Here is a 21,422-nt window from a genome sequence, read left to right on the forward strand (position 1 = left end):
AACCAGCACCCAGTTTAGAAAGAATCAGTAGCTGTAGTTACAAAACATCCTGAGCTGGATGGGGGAAGAGGTATTAGAAGAAGAGATAGCTCTCAAGGTTAGCAGTTGAGCTGCACAGACACTAACGGGGTTCCCATCTTCACCATAGTCTGGTGAGCTGGCTTTGCAGATGGAACGCTAAAACCATAGTTAAGGGCTGACAGAGGAAGAATACACACCAGAGATGGGAGGCTTTGTGTCCCGAGGCAGGCTCCTGATTTTCAAGCTAAGCCTTGCAGGGAGCCAGTATTATGTCTGCACTGGCTCTTGAAACTGAAAGACACAGAACAGCTGCCACCAGGAAAGAGTAGTTTAAAATCATTGCACATGACACCTGTCAACCAGATGGAAAGGTGCTTGGGGCCATGCCTCATCAAAAGAGGCAAGAGGTGTTTCCATTCCACCAATTCAGAAAACCACAAGCAGCCTCTGCTGGGCTGGCTATAATGAATGCACTGGTCCTCAAGGTAAGCTGAATGAGATTTATGCTTCATTTGTTACTCATGGAAATTCACAAGCATTGCTCGTTCTCTGGTTTCTCATCCTTTCGGCCACAGCACTGTAACTTCCCCATAAAAGGGAGCTTCCGTCATTCTGTAAATGAACCCAGAATCATGCAGCTCTCACACCGATCCCAATTTAAGAAGAGTCCCGCCAACATAGGAACCTGCCTTCTACCAAGTCAGACTCCTGGTCTATATAGTCCACTATTGTCAACACTGACTGGCAGCAGCTCCCTGTGTTTTCAGGCAGGAATGTTCCAGCCCTCCTGGAGATGGCGGGACCTTCTGCAGGCAAAGCATGTGCTCTTCCACTGAGCTACAGCCCCTCCCAGAATCAATCAGTCCCCTGTTGTTTTCCCTTCTATAGCAGCTATTCTGTGCCTGTTGTGATGGAACCAGAATAGCCGACAACTAATTGGTAAATTACAAAGTAGCATATTTCATTTGTTTCTGTTGCAGCAGCATATGTATTAAGGAGCTAGCAAACCATTCTAGGAACACAGTGGAGCCTGCTCACAAGCAGTATTTGTCTGTAAACACTCAAAGTTTTGGGTAACAGTGGAGTAGTTTGAGCCCAGGGATATTGTTTTCCACTGCAGAAGTCACTGATATTTCCCCCGGTAAAAGCCTTGAGGAAACTGCACCATCCTCTTGAAGGACAACTCACAAAAAAAAATTTAATTGGTGGACTTGCAGCTTAGTTCCACTAGCTGGTTTCAGCTGCATCATGCTCCAATACGCTGGCTACATGCTAAATTGTAAATAATTGGGGTGCAGTGTGTACAACTTTCGAAGGCACAACAGCTCTGGAAAAGTCAAGAACTGTACCTCTGACAGTTTGAAAGGCGATAATCCTAAAGGAAATCAACCCTGAGTGCTCATTGGAAGGACAGATACTGAAGCTGAAGCTCAAATATTTTGGCCACCTAATGCGAAGAGAAAACTCTCTGGAAAAGACCCTGATGCTGGAAAGATTGAAGGCAAAAGGAGAAGGGGACGGCAGAGGATGAGATGGCTAGATAGCATCACTGATGCAATGAATATGGACTTGAGCACATTACGGGAGAGAGTGCAGGACAGGAAGGCCTGGCGTGTTATGGTCCATGGGGTCACGAAGAGTCGGACACGACTGAACAACAACAACAGAGAACCATGTTCCAATAATATCCCTATGGCAGGGGTAGGCAACCTTTATGGCCATGGGCACATTTGGAACTTTGAGAAACTGCCCGGGGCACCACTACAAAATGGCTGCCAGGGCAGGTGTGGCGAAGGACAAGTAACCTGCCCAAGACTGAGCACAAGGCAGAGGTGGGGCCTGAACCCCACACACTAAAGATCTCCTTGGACCTCCAGTTTTCAGCACCAACAGAAACCCATTTCCAAGCAATCCCAACTGCCAGTAAGAAAATGTGTTTTTTTAAGAAGTGGGAGGGGTAGGGCACCTTGGTGGGCACCAAGTAAGGTGTCCGGGGATAACACATGGCCTACCCCCTGCCCTATGCAATATAAAACTGCTCACAGCAGAACCCCCCTTCCCCTTAAAGTAACAATTATGCGATTTCTGAGGGTTCCCAACTTGCCCAAATTTACCCTTTGGCCCCATCGTCTGAATAGGAGGATGCAAAGTGGAACGGCTGTAGTCCAGCAGTAAAGCACTGCTTTGCATGCAAAAGGTCCCATTTTCAATCCTGGCATCTCCAGGGAGGGCTGAGGAAGACCCCTGTCTGAAACCTTGGAGAGCTGTTGCAAGTCAGTGCAGACAATACTGAACTAGATGGACCAATGGTCGGACTTAGTATAAGGCAGCCTCCTATGTTCCTAAAGTGGGAGGAACGTACATTCAGTTTATTTCCTTCCCTACTTTAAGTCCCCCACTTTTTAAAAGGCAAAGACATGTGTTAGGCTGGAAACTGAGCCGACAGAACCCCAGAGCAGTTCTGATTCTGAGGAGGATCAGCAATCTGTGGGAGAGGAGCCAGCTCATCTCTCACAGGCACAGCAGCTGGCAGAGATTCCTCCTGCTGGCATTCCTGAGATAGATAGTGATCCTAGCAGTGAGAAAGTGCAGGAGGGGGGCTTGCTAGACGCTCAACGCAGACACAGGGAGCGACGAGCGATGGAGGGCGCGGAAAGGAGGCGTAGCGCCCGTTTGGCGCGCAAGCAACAGCCGCCTCCCGTGGACCCAAGGTAAAGAGGGAGGATCTCTCCCTAGCCCAAAAGTTCAGGGTCTTCAAGTGATTCTCCTTCAAACAGGGACCAACTGCCTACCCGGAGCATAGGCCACTCTGCTGTTCATTGCTTAGTCGCTGGTGATTAGCATCTGAAAGAGTCATTAAGTTATAAAAGGATTAAAGCCTTGAAAAGAATCCTTTCGTCTGTGTGTTGACTTGGCTGTTGGAGTGTACTGAAAGAGGTCGCTAGGGCGCTCCTGACAACATGACATCCTTCAAGGGGGCACTCCACACATGCTCAGAGGCACTCTGTTTAGCCCAGCGAAGCTTAGGCTAGCATAGTCTATGTTTGACTTGCACACTCACATGTCCAGCTGTGTAACTTTGCTTGCCACTCCAAGAAGAGGAAACAGGAAACATCTGTATTTAACGTGTGTTTATTTCTGAAGGGCAATCATCAGTATCAAAACAGCAACTGAGCCAACATAGACACCTACCCTAAACTGATGAGGATGACAGAAGAGAGACAACATTACAACCTTGATTGGTGGGCAAATAGGCAAACCCTAAAAGCTTTCCTGCCCCAGTTTAATGCATCTTTCTTTTGAGAGCAAAAGCCTTATGCAGGTGGTCTGTCATTTCAGCACAGCCATAGAATCCACTGCACATCCAACACAATACCATATTAAAACTGAGCAATAATGCACCTTAGGTACCAGATATGCATACCGGAGCAATACTTCTGCCAGTACGTTTTGTCCCTTGTCGAAGGGGCTTCCATCAGCAATCAGAGCCCATAGTCACAGGCCTCGGGGCTGTTCTTCAGATACAGCTCAAGATAGCCTTTGCAGGTCTGAGTGTCTGTTATCGTAGCCTGAACTGCTGGATCCAGCTTCATGACTTCAACCCAGCGTTTTAATGTTGGAGCATGGTCCAGACAGCTGTAGAAGAACAGAAAAGGTTTTGAGACAGCTGTGGCTATTTTCACTTTAAAGTAGGAGAAGGGATGTGGCTAGCTCAGTGGGAGAACACATGTTTTGCATGCAGGAGGCCCCAGTTTCAATTCCTGGTCCCAATGCAAAAGGTCCTAGTTTCAATTCCTGGCATCACCAGGAAGGGCTGGGAAAGACTGTCTGAAACCCTGGAGAGCCACCATCAGTCAGCACAGACCAGGGGTGCACAACCTGCAGCCCTTTGTCACCCACTTTTCCCCTGCAAGGGCGGGGGGGGGGGGGGAGAACACGGTTCCCTGGCTTCCAAGATCAGTTTTCCTGCTGCTAGCAGTGATGGAGGAACAGCAATCTTGGTGGAGATCACTGGGGCATGGGAGAGGCGTTTACATCCACACACATCCCAATAATCCCTAGCTCTCAGCAGAAAGGAAGGGGAAATATTTGCGGGGAAGATGTGTGTGCACGTGACTGTGGCCCCTGGCTCCCCCAGCCAACACTGGATGCAGCCCCCAGGGCCAAAAACGTTGCGCACCCCCAATGTAAACAATACTCAGCTAGATGGACCAATGGCCTGACTTGTCATAAGGCAGCTTCCTCTACTCTTAAGTGCGCATGGAAGGATGGAGGGAGATTCTCAACATGCATTGTGCTTGGCCTCTTTAAAGGAATAAAGTGCCCCAAAGTAGATATTGGTACAACCAGACTGCTCCAGTTTAGAAGATCAGATGCCACATTGCAGCACTTCCAAATTCTGACAGTTTGAATTACAGCGGATTTCCAGCCCATGTGGCTGACAGAGACTAGCACAGGGCTGTGCAACCGGCTATGACTGACTTCCCATGGTGTGTTAACATAAGAACCATTTTACTGGATTAGACCAAAGTCTATCCATGTATTTTATTCAGGTATGGTAATTCTATGCCACTCTATCACCAGGGTACTCTGGGCAATGCACATAAAACAAAAACAAAAAAAAAACCCACAATACAAAACAATCAAAATAGTTACAATATAACATCACAGCATGACAGGAAGGAAAACCAGTAAAAAGCAATTAGTGCCCCAAACTCCCATAGCACAGCACAGCTTAAGGCTTCAAAATACCAGAACCTCAGAAATCCTTAAAGAGCCTTTTAAAAGTTCTCTTAAAGCCCTGGAAGCAAAAGAAAAGAAAAGAAAAGAAAGGTATTCGCGACCAAAAATACAAGGAGGAGAATGGCATTCCAGAACTTGAGTGCTATCACTCCCTAATAACAACCTGCAGAATCGCACTTATTTTATTTTTATTTATTTTATTTCTACCCTTTCTACCTAAAAATGGTGCTCAATGCGGTTAAGCAGGGGCACCCAAAGGAGGACCTCCAACAACAACCTCAAAGTCCAGGTAGGTACATGTGGGAAGAGGCAACCCTTCAAGTAACTGGGCCCCAGTTTTCTCCTTCCAGCTACCAGCCAGAGGACTCTGGAAGCTTACAAGTGTAGGGTGCAAGGAAAAGATAATCTCTGGTACTTGGAAACACACTACCTCTGACCATGTTCTATTTAGCCAGCATGGCTAAAATCAATTAACAGATTTATCCTCCAGAGTGGCCCAGAAAAGACACTTCTTCCTCGTTTTGCACTACATATCCCAACTGGGATGGGGTGTGTAGCGCAGCTATCCACAGCCTAGAAATAAAAACACCTGCTACCTGGTGAATTTGCTCTACCAAGTTTAACTTATCCTGTCCCAAGCCAAGTCATTATTCCATACATTAATAGGAAAGGGAAGCAAAGAACTTCCACTTGTGATGGTCCTGTATCAACAGCTGAGCTGGATTTGAAGACTGGTTCAGACCCAACATGATGCCAAAGAACAGAAAGTAAAACTTCTTCTATTGGATTTATTCTACAAGCATGGCATGATTGTTCAGGCCAGCTGTTTTCTTTACTGAACTAGGTTTTAGCTGGTGGGCGCTATTTATTTCTTATTTCTTTTTAACTTCTGAGTTTCTTTTAATTATGGTACATTTCATCTGTATTTTATTATTGTTAGCCACCTTGAGCACTATTTTTGTGGGAAAGCGGGTTATAAATTAATTACATAATTCTGATACAAAGTCAATTTTTCATAGAAATCCCAGAAAACTGAGCCTGAACTATTCAAAGGTCGGTGGTAGCTGGAGAAAAAGCTCAATAGTCAAGGAAATTTGATCTTTCTCTAATTACTCCCTAGACACCTCAGAGCATAACATGACACTATTCAACTTGCCAATATTGTGATCCTTTTAAATCCTTCCACAGAAGCCGCACAAGTATCAAGTTTTGTGCATCACTTTGGGTTACATGGTAAGCTATCTGTACACATTCTGTAGCAGTAGCTCTATTAGCTGTACTGGGGGAAAAGTCTCCAGTGGCATCTTAAAGACTAACAGATTTATTGTAGCATAAGCTTTCGTGGACTAGAGCCTGCTTCATCAGCTGCATGAAACGTTATCCCCAGTTGGCAGATATTACACACATGGATACAGAAAAGAGTTTTATAAAACAAAGGGGCAAGAAAGCCATGAAATGCAAGTAGCTGTAGATATTTCAGCGTAGATCCCATGGGTATTGAATATATTACCAAAAAAAGAGTGACCTAGTCACAATAGAAGTCACAGTGATAACACTGACTTTCTAGCAATGCTGTGCTAGACTTAACGGGAGAGTTTGGATGATCATACATCAGCTTAAGAAGATGATATATGAACAAACATTTCTGCCAAGCACAACAGCCCCTTAATTTCTCTTTGACAGTGGGAGCAAACAAACGAGGACGTTTTCCACTGGCTGAGGTTTCCTATTTTGTCCAAACTGGGATTAGCTGCTTTGGAACCAGCCAAGGTAATAAACTATGGTTTGAAGTTGGCTCAATATCCTGGCTTGTTCCAAAGCTGTTAAGCCTAGTTTCCCAGCTTGGACAAAACAGGAAACTATAGCCTACAGAAGACTTTCTGGTTTGTTTGCTTGCTCAAAGGGAAAGAAACCTACTGTCTTGATCAAGGCTGAATTGAACAGAACCGAATTTGCCAATAGACGCTAGTTCAGAAGAGAAGGGATAACCCCTCCTTGTGTTTGTGTTTCCCCATCTACCTCCCTAACCTGTTCTTTGCCTTGGAGGAAGATAGATGGGCACATTCAAGTGCCAGTAAAGAGAATGATCCCCCGCACTTTGTCTGCCTGCCTGCCTCCCTCTCTCCCCCCACCCACTCTACCCCTTTGCAAAGTACAGATAAAGTAGAACAAGTGGAGACAGATCTGTCCTGTCAATAGTGCTCATCCTTCTCACTGGTTATCCCAAGGAACTGGCTAAGAGACTGGTGGAAGGTGGGCAGCTGGAGAATGACACTCAAGTGTGAGAGGTATAAAAGATTCAATGGTCTTACTCATGTAACTGGAAAGCCTCCATACGCTCAAACCATGGCCAGATCAGATAGTCAATCATGGATACAGAGTTCCCGCCAAAGAACTTAGTCTTGTGGTTTACTAGAATCTAAAAGGGAAAGACATATGACATTTCTTAATAAAAATGCACAGCACACCACAAAAACTTGCAGAAACCTCAAGTCCAGAGCGTGGAAACGGAGAGAGACTGCCTGTCGCAAGGGAACATTTTTACACTGAACCAAGTACAATTTCAGCCCTTCTAATCCCATACTGCAGAGCTGTGTGGTGCTTTAACCTGTACTGGTCCTTAGTGGACTTCCCAGCAGATCAGGGGCCAATGTGGGTTGTACAGCTGGATTTTAGGTGAAAAGGCTTCAGAGAGCTCTTGGTATTATTCAATAGTCCTTTGTCCACTTCCTGTTGCATGCAGAATTGCAGCTGAGCTTCTACGTCTCGGGGGTGGGATAGTGCTTTCCCTCTTATGTACATCTTGCTATGTTCTGTCCATACAGTGAGCAGGCATAGCAGGTGATCAGTGTTTGTCCCCTCCCGGAGTTCCCTGAAAACATTTAGGGGGAGGTGGAAGACTAAATCTTGCCCGAGGGCTCTTCTTGCCATGGTTGTAGAACATCTGCACCTAGAGATGCGCCATCACATCTTTTTTTATACCCAGGTGCCTCACATCTCTTTGCAGGGATTTTTGCCTTGTGACACACAGAACTCCCCACGCATTTTAAGGGCTTCTTCACATGGAGCTTTTATCCTCCCATTGAGATTGCTCACTCAGGGAAGTTTGCGGGCCCTTTAGATGACGCCGTAAAACTCCAGGGCATCTCCTGCACTAAATGTCCTTTATTCCATTTTTAAATAGATCAGAGAAAATGTGGTATCAAATTACCCCGCTTGTGTTCCGCTCGACGCTTGAGTTCCCTCCATGAAAAGAGAAATAACAGCAAGAAGAGGAGCTAGATCAATGAAATATATGGAAGACTCAGATAAGGGGGAGAGGGAGGGGGGAAGGGGAAAAGTAAGCACGTGTAAAGGAAGTCCATTGTGGACGGAAGCAGAAAGACCCATTTTAAATGCGGGATTTTAGGCTGGTGTAGAGATGCTATAAATCTGTCCTAATGCATCTACATTAGCATAATTCTTATTTGCACTATTTCATTAAAGTGAAACTGAGCAAATTTAGAAGGGGAAGGAAGAGGAGAAGGCACTGGCTATAGATGTGCTGGGATTCTGTTGGCTTCTGGGTGCTGATGAAGGGCGCCAGGGGCAGAAAGTTCTTCAGAAACAGCTTGCTTCCCCAGCACAGGAGTAATGGCTTATGGACTACTTGAAGGAACTGCTGCTTACTTCCCTTCCTCCCTCGGCATCCCAAGCAGTGAAGGAGCAGTACCCACATGGTGAGGTTCCCACTGGCTGTTTGAAGCAGGTCCAGCAACGGGGAAAAGAGAGCTGGAGAGCTGCAAGAAGCAGATGCCACTTAATCCTGTGGCACTGGGAGACAGAGCGCATGAAAGTGAAATGGCAGAATTTTAATTTTTAAAAATTAAGTTCCTGGAGCATTTGGAAAGAGGAATGTTGCTTTTAATCAGCCCCCTCCATATCGCTCCTTTCTGGTATCAGCCCGACAACCCTGGATTGTGACAGAAGACTTTGGGCAAAGCTGGGATGGGAGGAAGAGCAAGCCCTGGGAGGGGCCTGATTAAGAAAGAGCTGGTGATCACTCCCAATAGGGAAGTGAAGAGGCGTGGTGATAACAGCTCAGCCTCCCCAGAAGTCACTGCAAATGTTAAAGCCATGCCTCTTCAATAAGACAAAAGAGTACCCCTAAGGAAATCTACCATGCCGAAGACAGCGTTCCTCTTCCATTCTTAAACCCATAAGAAACTTGCTGCACGCTAGGAAAAGGTGAAAACAGCATGGCGAGAACACAGCAGGACCACAATTGGGTGACAGGACTATGTGGACGCCCTGTAAAAAGTAAGTGAATGAAAAGTAGATACTCTAGAGTAAATGCCTTGTGGGGAAACACCCTGGATTGTCAAAAACCCAAGTGTCTGACAGAAACAAATCTATACAAGTGTGAGCATGGCTCCCCCTAGTGGACAACAGCAGATAACCTTCAATATATATCTCCCACAGTTGCTCAGAGTAATCCAGTAGTAGTTTTGCAGAAGAACCACCACTTTCAGTACACACCTAAGGAAGACGCTTTTAGGATCAAACTATTAGGCTTCCGTTGCCCTAAAAGCATGAAGTACAGCCACAAAAATAAGAAACTGCAGTAGGGAGTAGGTGGCTGTGTTGTGTCAGGAAGCTGCCCTAAGATCTTGCCAAAAGAATGTTACTCAAAGAGGCAGAAAAACCCAGACAGACTGTCCAAGCAGCCAGTAACACAACAGGAGGAGCTCTGGTGCGAGAGGAAGATTGTACCCAAGAGCTGGGCCTGTTGTTAGTGGATCTGGCTGGGATGGAGGTTTTGGGAATTTGGCCTGAGGTAGAAGAAGTCATTAATGTCTGTTAAATCCTTAAGAACTGTGACTAAGCAGTCTTGTGAAAACTCCAAAGTAAATATTAGTAATCCTTTTTGTACAAAATATCCCTTTAATAAATTACCTTGTTAATAGTTCATCTTGTCTCTAGTGTTGGTGCCCATCTCACGTCTAAGGGTGCAATCCTATGCATGTTTAGACAGAGAAAAGGCCTACAACTCCCAGCATGCCCCAGCCAGCAAAAGGCTGTAGGCCTTTTCTCTGTCTAAACATGCATACGATTGTGCCCTAAGTCTCTTATACCAGCTGTTAGGAGGTTTTAAAGTATACTAAGAGATGTGGTGGTGGTGAAAAAGGGTCAGCTTGAGGAATCCTGAGTTATAGTGGCAGAGAGTTCCTTAGGCCATGAAATATAAGTATTTGCTGGAAATAAGAAATCCCATAGGTATGACTGCCCAGTGAGAGAGCAGCTTACCCATAGGTGGTGATGGTCCTGGGGAGAAGAAATTCCCCATACCAGTGATTTCTGATTTGAGTTTAGTTTCACTTTCTCCTTTCCTCCAAATTATCTTTAAATGAATTCTCTTTTAACTTTGCAAAGTTGTGTTACTGAATATAAGCCACAGAGGTTTAAAAGTCTCATGCTGTAATTTAGGGCGGGGGATCAAAGAATAACAGTGCACCCACATGCATGTCTTTTCAGAATGTCGATTTCACTCCCAGTTAAGTGTGTATAGGATTGCAGTCTTAATCCCCAGCCAGAAAATGTTGGTGTAGGAGAAAATAGAAGGGGAAGGGGAGGCCAACATTCATGTTTCTCTTGAACAGCTCCAAAGCCCTTTTAGATACTTCTAACTATAAGAGTGAGAAAGGGAAAAATGAAGTGTATGATCTGGTTCACACCAATGACAGCACACCATGGCCTAATTTTCCCATGGGGGCTGTCACATTATGCCAGGCGCCCGTAGGCACCATTTTGGCATGACTACCACAGGGGCTCAGCTTGCCGTGGCTTGCCATGACGTGCGAACCCAGGTGTCAGGGGTTATTTGAGGATCAGACAACCCTCAAGTAACCCATGGCTTGTTTTAATATTATTTGAGGGTTGTTTAACCCTCAAACAACCTCTGTCACCCAAGTTTAGACCATGGCAACCCCTCACTGGGGGCTGAATATTCAAAATGGCCACCCGCACACACTGCAACCACAGTGGGATGCAGCAGTTGTGTGAACCAACCGTGTGTGTGTGTGTGTGCGTGCGCGCGCGCGCGCGCACGCATGCGTGTATACAGGAAAAAAGGGTGAGGTGAGGAATCTTTTGTTTCTAAAAATTAGAGCTTCTCACAAAAATCCAAAGGTGTGCTGTTTAAAAACAGCAACCGGGGTTTAAATGGTATCTCATGCCTTTCTTCCTTTTGTGGGGTGGAGAAAAAGGGAAGGGTGGAGCCATAAATTCAAGTTGCAATCCATATATACACACTTATCTGGGAATATGCTCTGTTTAAAACAGTGGGACTTACTTCTGAGTAGACAAGGATAGGACTGCACTGTTTAATCTCCAAGCAAGAAACGTGTCGGTTTAAGGGGGTGGGGGAGAGGATTGAGAAATAGAGAGAAATACTCTGGGAGTCTGTGAGACAAATTACTGCTCCTTTCATCACTCCCCTTCTAAAAAGAAACACTGTGCCAAGACATGCTAGGTCAATCTACTGAGGGCAGGGGTGGGGGTGGATATTTAATGCCAACGCTCTTTCTTTAGTCAGGGCTTGGGGAGAAGATGAGAGAGAAATATATACCTTCAGGGTGAGTGGATTGGATATGAAATACCCCTCCATTTATTTATTTTTTTTATGGGGAAAGTAGGAGAGAGAGAGAGGGATTTGGGCATGAAAGGATTTGGATCTGGACCTGAAAGGCCCAGGAAAAGTGGGGGTGCATGAAGGACAAATTGAAAGCAAGCACAATTTGTGACACTGCACAACATAATCACTGATCACAGCGCACATCTGTTAAGCCATCCACCTTAGCTTCCCATTTCCTGGCTTTTTGGAGTTCAAGCCAACTCTGGTCTTTTAAACGGGCAGATTTTTTGATAATTGAATAAATGCCTAAATTTAGCCAGAAAATTGAAGGGGACCTTTAGCACAGTCAGGAAACAGGGAACCTCACTACCCCATGACAAAGTTTTGTAGCGCTTCTGGAAGGGATTGGGATAGACATGGGCTACTTGTGGCCCTCCAAATGTTGTTGAACTACAACTTCCATCATCCCTCACCAATGACTCTGCTGGCTAGGTCTGATAGAAATTGCAGCCCAACATCTGGAGGGCTATAGGTTCCCCACCCCTGGATTAAGGATCACTAACTCTTACCTCTTCAAGTTTCAGAAACTTTTCACAGTACTCATTCTTCACAGCCGACACATCCTCTCCACTCTTGGTGGCCACTAAGTACTTGTAGCTCAGAGGGGTTAGCTAAGCAAAGCAGAAATTACGATGTTACCAAGGTGCAGAAATGTTTGGCATTTTAATTCAAGGAAGATGCTGATTGATTAAAGTGACAATCCCACCATCACCAGGTGTTACCAGGAGAGAGATCTTGTCCACATAAACCCCCTCAATAACAGGGCATTAGCTATACCCCAGCATTGCGTGCACTGGTGAAGTGTTCTGAACTCAAGAAACCCTTTACCTTGGTAGACCTTATATTTCCATCTTCTGCATTATAAAAGGTAGTAGTAGTGACCTAAACCAAGTTGCTTTCCTCCTCTAAACTGCTCCTTGGTATTTACTTGATTGGATTCAAACCTATTCCCATTCCTGCATTTAATGGTATATTACAGATACCAAAAAAATAAGTTTTAGCTAACATACAACAAACATTATTAATTATCACACCTGTTCTTCATACTGAAAGAACCAATACATTATATTGTCATAGACAGAAGTGAATGGTGTTCGGAAGGATAGAAGAAAATGCAAAATGAAGGGAATCAACCTGTGGAAAATGCCTCAGCTACAGAGGAAAGGAACACATCAGAAGCTTGTACCAGAATGTTTCCCTTCTGTACAGCACTCAGACTGACCCTGTTTTGATATAAAAGTCAAAGTGGACTCAAGAGGAAGAACAAGGCTAGATTGCATGACAAAAGTCCCCTTTGGGGACTAGCGTTCCTACTTTTGGAAAACATATAGCTGCTACCCTACCCTGTCTGTATGTCCTACATTCACCACAGTTTTCCCACCCTGTCCCTAGTCCTAGAAATTCCAATTTTCTCAATTTTACTTCATGTATTCATAAGAATGGTTAGTCTATCCAATCTGTCTTGGACCACAATCTGTGCAAGATGCCTTAGGAAGCATATGATAGCACAAGAAAAAAAACTATTTGTTGCACCCAGTTCCTGGTCATTTAAAGCTCAGAGTGATACCCAGCACAAGACTGCATGCCCAGTCACCTTAAGACTATTATACTTCTTCCATTAATATGTTTATTCCTCTGTAGAATTCAGTTTTCCCATTCCCACACATGTAAAGATTAAAACAGAGCAGTCATGTTCTCCAGCAGATTATGTGTAAACATACCAATCCCTTCTTAGCTGTATTTTAGTCTTACACACTGAAATGGGTTTCCGGATGTCCTTCAGTACACACCTTAGAGAACTGTTCCAAGAGCATCTTCTGATAAGCTTTTTCATAAGGGTCTGTAGGATACAGCTTGTTCCCTGGATACGCTTCATCCAAATACTCACAAGTGATTGGAGACTCATAGATCAGCTGACCCTTGCTTGTCTCCAGCACAGGTACCAATCCAAATGGGCTTTTCTCAAAAAACCAATCTGGCTTGTTTTTCAAGTTGATATTGACAATTTCATGGCTAAAACGTATGAGATGAAGAAACACAGAAAGGTTACTTTTGCCAGCAATCTGTTGCTATGAGAGTCAGTAATAAAATCACCCAAGTTTCTAAGCGGTATCCAATAGTCTCTGGCCATATACCGTTTTCAAAAGGCTTTCAAAGATTGCTTACAGAAATCCAAAATCAATCCCTAACCGTTGGTAACTGGAAGATTAGGGTCTAGATCAGGGGTAGGCAACTTGTGGCCCACCAGATGTTTTCGCCTACAACTCCCATCATCGCATACTATCAGCTATGCTGGCTAAGGCTGATGGGAGCTGTAGGCCAAAACATCTGGAGGGCAGCAAGTTGCCTAACCCCTGGTTTCGATCCTGATGTCAACTTTATATTATTTAGGGCACAGTCCTATGTGTATTTAGATAGAATGGCTGGCTGAGGAATGCTGGGAGGTGTAGAACTTCAATCTTATTTATATAGAAGAGTTACGTCCAACCTTTCCACTATAAAATAGTGCTCAAGGCAGCTATCAATTTATTTTTATTTTTTTATTATTTAATTTATTAATCGCCCATCTGGCTGGTCACCCAGCCACTCTGGGCGATGTACAACATACAATAAAACAATAAAATTCTACAATAAAAACATTTTCTAAAATACCCTAACCCACAATAGTAAGAAGATACAACAGAACAATTAACATAATTAACACAATTAGGGCACAATCCTATGCATATTTAGATAGAAAAAAGTCCTACAATTCCCAACGCACCCCAAGAGCCATGCGCCCTTAAAGGCAGAAATACAGTACAGCAGACAATTCAGACATCAGAGTCAATATTAGAAACAAACACAAGGCTAATAAAAAGCCTACCTAGACAGTATCATCTTCACCAGGCAACCCAAACTAAAAAAGAGGGGGCAGAAGATTCCCCTGGAGGAAATTCCACAGCTGGACTGAGACCATGTTGTAACTGGCTGGTTGCCATTACAACTCAAAAGAAAAGTGTCGATGTGTACCGGAAGGTGACTGGATTCTAGGGCCACTAATTTAAGTTGCTGGCCACCGCAACACACAATGTAAGCGTAAGCAGCCTAAAAATAACTATTTTGCAAGGCTTCCTGAAGGTAAATGATACCAGGCGGCGCAGACACATTCCACTGTGCACCTGATTCTCTAAAAATGACTAGGGGTAGAGGGGAACAAGAGTAAAGAATTATCAATTTCATTAATGGAACATTGGGAGACACGTTCTCTGAAGCAACCAGATTAAGAAAAGGGTTTCAAGTATTTCTTCAACAAATAAACTTGTAATTGATGTTTGATTTTATTGCAAAATTAAGGCAAATCTTACGGGACTGTGTATACAAAAACAGATTCTTAGCATTGTATTATCATAGGGCACTCACTATGGTATAATTTACCTTTTTTTTTTTTTAAATCCAAGTGTCATAACTCTTTTTATTGCATCACAATCCAATAAAAAGAGGACTGAGCTGGAATGTAACCTGGTAACTTCTACCACTTCAGTTGATACATTGCAAAAAATTCCAAGAAGGTAACACAGCCTCCAAATGGGTGGCAAGAATAAGGAGGATTACACAAGTCCTGTGCAGTGTTGCAATCAAAGAGGGAAATACACTCCATCAGATAGGCTATTAGAGCACCAGAAATGTTCACCAGGAATTAGTAATTTCCCAGCTCTCTCCACTTTTCCACTAGGCTACCTATTAAGTCCCCCATGATACCTTTCGTCTGGTCCTCTCAATGTAGTCTTGCTGGAATATGATTAGTTCTTAAACTAGAAAACTCATCAAAAAATGAAAATAATGTAACTTTAAAGTTTGAGAAGGTAGGTAAAGTGCCAGTTTGTAGGCAACTCCTACCTCTAACGTGCAGTACCTAGTGGCCACCTAGAGATGTGAAGGCCCAGAAAAAAACAGTAACATTCAGAAACCCCCCAGAAGGGGTGTCCGTTTTTTCCAAGGACTGGACCTTTTTTGTTTTGTTCTGACAAATTGGAAAAATAGAACAGCTTTGGATTATGAAACACTTTCCTTTAGAATTTAAGACAAAGTATTGTTACTCAGCCTTTACTCCCCGCAAAATGTTTTCTAAAAACTATGTAATAAGAACACTTTTATAGAAAGACTAGAAAAGTAAAATGTCTGTAAATAATGAAGCCATGGGGAAAATATTTTTTTAATCCTCTCTGTAAGATTCCCAGCATAGTTAGTTCTTTTATTCCTTATTAACATTCTTGATCTAAAATGTCTTTTACTGATAGACATGTATGCTCAGTTTCCCCAACATGTGAGCAGAATCACCACTGCGCATTCTTGACAGCAAATGTGCATTCTTGACAGTTTCAGTTTTCTTCTACAGAGTCCTGTGTTTCTGGGCTTGTTCTGTTTAGATGCTGTAGCAGTCATTTAATGTAGTTCTAATCTATTCAGACAGTAATTACAAATTTATTAACTCAGTTTACTTTTAAAAGTTCTAAAATAGTTTGCTCATATAATTATGAATATAAGTTAAACATAAAATAACTTTAAGAACAGAAAGGCTGCTTTATGTTCCTAAAGCAGCCCTCTCCAACCTGGTGTCCTCTGGATATTTTGGACTACAGTGCCCAGCATTCCTGACCATTGGTCATGCTGCCAGAGACTGATGAGAGCTAAAGTCCAAAATATTTAGAGGACACCAGGTTGGCGAAGGCTGTCTCAAAGCAACAAAGTGACTTTAGATCTGGAAGGAGCGCTAAAAAATATTGCTTATTTTTCAAATTTTACCCAAATTTCCATCCCCCTGCCCCAACCAGGAAAAAACAGTTTTTTTCTCATGGCCTCAACATTTCCAGAAATTTTACATCTCTATGGCTACCTAGCAGTTTTCAACTAAAAAGGGAACTTGGTATTTTTAAAAAAATGGGTTGTAGCGCAGAACATAACACCCCAATGAAATGAGGAAGATAAGAGTACTGGATCTTACTTGATTCCTTTGGCTTTCAGTACTAGCCGTGTTCTCTGTGCAAAGGGGCAGTAGCGCATACTGTAGAGGCGGATCACCCCCTCAGGCACAGGACCTGGAGCAGAACTTCCTGGAAGACAAGCAGGCTTGGGTCATTCTGGCCAGAGTTAGCAAAATTATAGCCTTTCCCTGAACACAAACAACAAGCAGGCCATGAAATGGGGCAGAGAGGGGGACACAGCAGAGGAGAAAAGAAGGAAGGAAACCTTTCTAACAATTGTCCTTCATGTATATATTTGGTAGGCTTAATTGTCACAACCCAAGCAATAATTCCAATGGCTTATTTCACCCTGACAATATACATCTTAATTCGGATAGCAGGGGAAAGGAAAAGGTGCCAGGAGTGCAAGGACCCCAAGCTATGTATTTCAGAGTAATCCTACTGCATTCGCCTGCAATGTAAGCAGTTTGTGCATTGGAGTGTTATGGTGTTCTCATATTAGGGCTTCAGGCTGCAATCCTATACCCACCTACCTGAGTGCAAGTCCCACTAAACTCAGTGTGATTTAATTCTGAGGAGATACAAACAGGATTGCACTGTAAAACAGATTTGGCAGAATATGTTTAGATTTGCAGCACTCATTTCCTCATCTGGCAAGCAGTTATGGGGCCCATCACCTCTATTCACACAGGACTGTAGGCTAGGGGTAGACAGTGAACTGGTTCAGACGACACGCTGAAGCTTGTTGCTCGTCGTCAGTTATATGGTGGGTGCCGTGTTGCGTATCCAACCCCCACTCAAGGGGTGTCATGTCTAAACACAAGCAAGGGTTGCATATTCAAAATGGCAGCCACACGCACTCCAGCTAACCCAGAGTGGGCTATGCTCGTGTCATGCGGACAGCTGCAATATGAAGCTCCAGAAACAAACTAGAACTGCCTCTCACCCCCATATGCCATTTGCCATTTTGAATATATTTTCAGATGCATAGATAAGGCTTGACACATGAAGGCAATGCTCACGTGCCCCACCCCCTTGCTTCATGCTGCTCTGAGTAGTTTAGGTCGCAATCTACACACACATTTACCTGGGACTAAGTTCCATTGGACTCAGTCGAGCTTACTCGATTGACATGAACAGGACTGCACCATTCACTTTTCTGCAAGTGCAAAATTCCATAAACAATTGTGCCAACATTCAAGCTGATAGGCCGGGGGGGGGGGGATTTAATCCTTTTCTCCCTTGGTGCAGTCCTGTGGAAAATCTTTCTTCTAAAGCAGGGATGAGGAATGTGTGGCATATCAGTTGTTGTTGTAATTTAATAGATTTATATACCTTTTACCATTTTTAAGAAATACCTCTGAGCGCTTTACAAGAGAATGTAAATACATTTTAGTATACATTAAAACTAAATAAAAATATATAATTGCATATATATATATATATATATATATATATACACACACACACACGTTGATAAGGCCAGTAAGACTAATGCTACACCATAATTAATAAGCTGGGCAGCACACACTCTCAGGGAAGGCCTAGGTGGAGAAATGGGCCTTCCTCTGGCGCCTAAGGCATGCTTTAGTCCGCACCTCCAGAATACCAGGGCGGAGGTCACTGCACAAGGTGGGTGCACCACGGAAGAGGCCAGTTTCCTGGTTGCTGCGAGAGGGCAATCTGCAGAGGTCGTGGTACAACCAGCAAGACCAGCATGCTGCGGGACTGCAACTCCCATCATCCCTCACCATTGGCTAGGGCTGATGGGAACTGCAGTTCCACGATGGCTGCCACACGTTCACCACCCCCTGTCCTAAAGCAAGGAAAAGGCAGAGAAAAGAGCAAGGGCGGCGACCAGCCGGAAGCAAGAGATAAGGAAGCGGTACAATCCCGTCCATAAGGAGAAGCGCAGGCCAGCACCCAACCCGCAAGGGAAATGCTGTATACAGCCAGCCTCCCCGCACGCGGGGCCCTCACCTTTTCCTAAGCTTCTCGCGAATTCCCCAGACATTATCCCTGCCGTAAAAGATAGCAGAAGAACCACGCGCTCCGCGGAGGCTTTGCCGAAAGCTCCGGTCTTCTCGCCGAGCTCGAAAGAGCCCCGACGCGGGTTGGCTCCTCCCGCCCTATTATTATGCAACAGCACCGAGAAAGTGGGCGGAGGTCGCGGTAGGTGGGCAGGCGGGAAGGGAAAAAAAGCCGTGCCATCCTAAATGCCCGCTGAACGTCCCCGGTAGTAAACTCCGATTGAACGCAGTTGGGACGCAACGAGCCTGACTAATGTGCACAGAATCGGGCTGGAAGGCTCCAGTTCTAACCACACGTAGGAAGGCTGCAACTGGCTTCCCCAACCTGGTGCTCTCCAGATGGGTTGGACTACAACTCCCATAGTTCCCAGCCAAAGTATGGGAGTTGTAGTCCAACACAGCTGGAGGACACCAGGTTGGGGAAGGCTGGAGCTACGAGTTCCCAGTCGTTATTTAAATATAATATGGATCAATTAAAGGCACAATCTTATGCATGCTTGGACAAAGAAAAAAGTGCTGTACCTGCCAGCATTCCCCAGCATGGCTGGCTGGGAATGCTGGGATTTGCAGGGCTTCTGTCCATATAAACATGCACAGGATGGTGCCCTAAAGGACATAAAAGGCACAAAGACAGGGTGGGAAGCCGATCCTTATAACAGAAGTGCAGTCAATTATGTACATGGAGAGAAGGGAGAGGAAAGAGAATTAACTCTATACAGCATTGGCAAAACATGGGTGCTGAGCTGATCTCCGGTGTCCATAAGTCTTTATCATTTTGAGACCTTGAGGATCCATAAATAAAGTGTTGTTTAAAAAAAAAAAACATTCAAGTGCAATCCTATGCATGTTTACACTGAAATCAGTCAATTCCCAGTATTCCCCAGCCTGTCATGCTGGATAGGGAATTCTGCGAGTTGTAGGACTTTTTCTGTATCAACATGCATAGGACTGGGCCCTTAATGTTATTATTTGAGGAAGGGGCATTCTACTTTCTTTGGGGACTGCAATCACACATTTGGTGCCTTTGGTGATCTTTGCATGCTATAAGTGCAATGGATGAAGCCCACACTACCACCCACTTTTATGAAGAGATAGATTTTAAGCATCTGCACATCTTTGCATGAAGCTTTCATCCCAAGCATGGATGAAAAGTCAAAATGGTACCCTGGCTGTGGATTGAGTACACACACACACACACACACATATATATATATATATATAAAATAAAATTCTAAGCATAAGTAGAGATTGGAAGCATAACAGTGGCGCTGGCAGACACTCAAAGCCAATCCTGGCTCTTGCATTTAAAAGCAGCAAATCAGGAGCAGGAGGAATACCCAATAAAGCATGTCTTTTGATCAGTGAAATGCCAATTTTTAAAATTATTTATTCATTATTTCATCAATGCATAGCACACTTTTTGGTACACTGTCTTGATGGCTTTTCAGCAGATAAGGTGGTACATAAATGTTAATACATAATAATTTTAGGAAATCTACTCACAAACTGACTTGCAGAAAAAGCAGTAAAATAATAAAAACAATACAATACATATCATGAAAACTGCACAACTAAAAGGGTTGATAAAAACCAGTGAATTTATAAAAGTATTGTGAAAGTACTTGCTCAGCAGGGTGATTGCAATGGCAGGAAACACCTATGTTCACATCATGGCTGCCCTATACTTGGTTCCACAAGCTTCTTCTTTGAACAGTGTGGCTTAATCTTCAGCAGTAATGAGTCAGCATTTTGATACGCAAAGATCCTAGCTGTGTGGGGTTTTTTTGCTTTTATAACTTCCTAATTTTCAAGGATTCTATGTGGCTTTCACCACTTTTGAAATGTTTTTCTTGTTTTTGTTTTAATTTGTGCATTAGATTGCAAAGAGAATCTATCTTTCATAGTTCTAAATGTTTTAGAAACAACAAACTTGATTTGAATACAGCACTATGCTCACAGACTGTTGTTGCACATACAATAACGTTGCCAAATTGGGTTTGAGCATCCATTTGTTATAGAAATTTCAGTTGTAGTATGTCTGTTATCCCATGATTTTATAAGCTAGGCTATGTCTGTTTTACCTCAGTGTGAGACTGCCATGCTAAACAAAGACACAGCGCCTTATCAGAGACTCAAGAATGCCAAGAATGTGTTTACTAGAGTACAAGGCTACCTCTCTGCGCATGCCTAGATATGTCAAAGGTGCTGCCTGTCTTCTGTTTCCCTCTCAGCTAGACAAAGAGATTAGTACAGCGCAAGCGTAAGACAGCCCCAAAGGTCTTGCCTATATAAACTTTTGAATCACATCACTTGATTGTAACCTTTGATGGAGCGTTAGCCCCAAGGGTTGCCTTATTCTGCAGAATAAAATCGTGTTGGACCATATCTCTGCCTCCTCTCGTTCTTGGTAAACGAATTGGAAAGTCTACCAGGGAAAAGAACACAATTTTTGTAACACATTCACGCTTGCCACTAGTTATGTTTCTTCCACTCTCCCTCGCCAGACCTGCCTACGGCACTAATAACCACCACCACTTAAACTGAACAAGATATAAAGCCAGGGTGTTGAACCCCTTTCAGCACAGGGGCCAAATTCTATTTCAGAGAAGCTCTTGGGGACTTGCATGCCCATGGTGGGTGGAACCAAAGGCAAATATAGCAGGGCCAAAAATGCAAGCATATTTTAATTTATAATTAAACTAATAACCACCACCACTTAAACTGAACAAGATATAAAGCATATTTATATCTTGGGGACTTGCATGCCCATGGTGGGTGGAACCAAAGGCAAATATAGCAGGGCCAAAAATGCAAGCATATTTTAATTTAACCAGGAAAGAGATCTTGGGGTTGTGGTGGACAGCTTGATGAAGATGTCAACCCAGTGCACGGCTGCTGTAAAAAAGGCAAACTCCATGTTAGGCATAATTAGAAAAGGAATTGAGAATAAAACTGGCAAGTTCATACTGCCCCTATACAAATCTATGGTGC

At 43.8% G+C, this 21,422-nt stretch overlaps 1 protein-coding gene across 7 annotated transcripts; it reads right to left on the bottom strand.

Moving 5' to 3' along the window:
- Positions 1-3,137: 3,137 nt before the first annotated feature.
- GSTO1 (glutathione S-transferase omega 1) lies at positions 3,138-20,189 on the bottom strand. 7 transcript variants are annotated; one of them, XR_014789495.1, is made up of 7 exons: positions 20,054-20,146; positions 16,422-16,530; positions 13,228-13,450; positions 11,947-12,048; positions 7,077-7,183; positions 3,446-3,657; positions 3,138-3,219 (listed from the first exon to the last, which is right to left on the bottom strand). XR_014789495.1 is itself a non-coding variant. In XM_084846380.1 (6 exons), the coding sequence occupies exons 2-6, from the start codon at positions 16,478-16,480 to the stop codon at positions 3,504-3,506; spliced, it is 645 nt and encodes a 214-aa protein (XP_084702506.1). In that variant the 5' UTR covers positions 16,481-16,530; positions 20,054-20,189; the 3' UTR covers positions 3,138-3,503. The 7 variants fall into 7 exon arrangements, 4 of the variants coding, with proteins under 4 accessions (XP_084702506.1, XP_084702507.1, XP_084702504.1 ...); XR_014789494.1 differs by lacking the exon at positions 20,054-20,146 and adding an exon at positions 18,382-18,507; XR_014789496.1 differs by lacking the exon at positions 20,054-20,146 and adding an exon at positions 18,000-18,115.
- Between the last annotated feature and the right edge of the window lie 1,233 nt (positions 20,190-21,422).

The sequence above is a fragment of the Heloderma suspectum genome, chromosome 3, assembly GCF_057233095.1.
Source record: "Heloderma suspectum isolate Gila_16-S chromosome 3, 16-S_ref, whole genome shotgun sequence".
Lineage (NCBI taxonomy): Eukaryota > Metazoa > Chordata > Lepidosauria > Squamata > Helodermatidae > Heloderma > Heloderma suspectum.

What these genes read in the sequence shown, in the direction of transcription:
- GSTO1 (XM_084846378.1), bottom strand. Translation starts at nt 18,415, where the DNA reads ATGTCTGGGGAATTCGCGAGAAGCTTAGGAAAAG. An exon ending in CTGAAAGCCAAAGGAATCAA is followed by an intron (nt 13,451 to 16,421) that starts GTAAGATCCAGT and finishes CATACGTTTTAG; the next exon opens with CCATGAAATTGTCAATATCA. An exon ending in TCTTGGAACAGTTCTCTAAG is followed by an intron (nt 12,049 to 13,227) that starts GTGTGTACTGAA and finishes TGCTTTGCTTAG; the next exon opens with CTAACCCCTCTGAGCTACAA.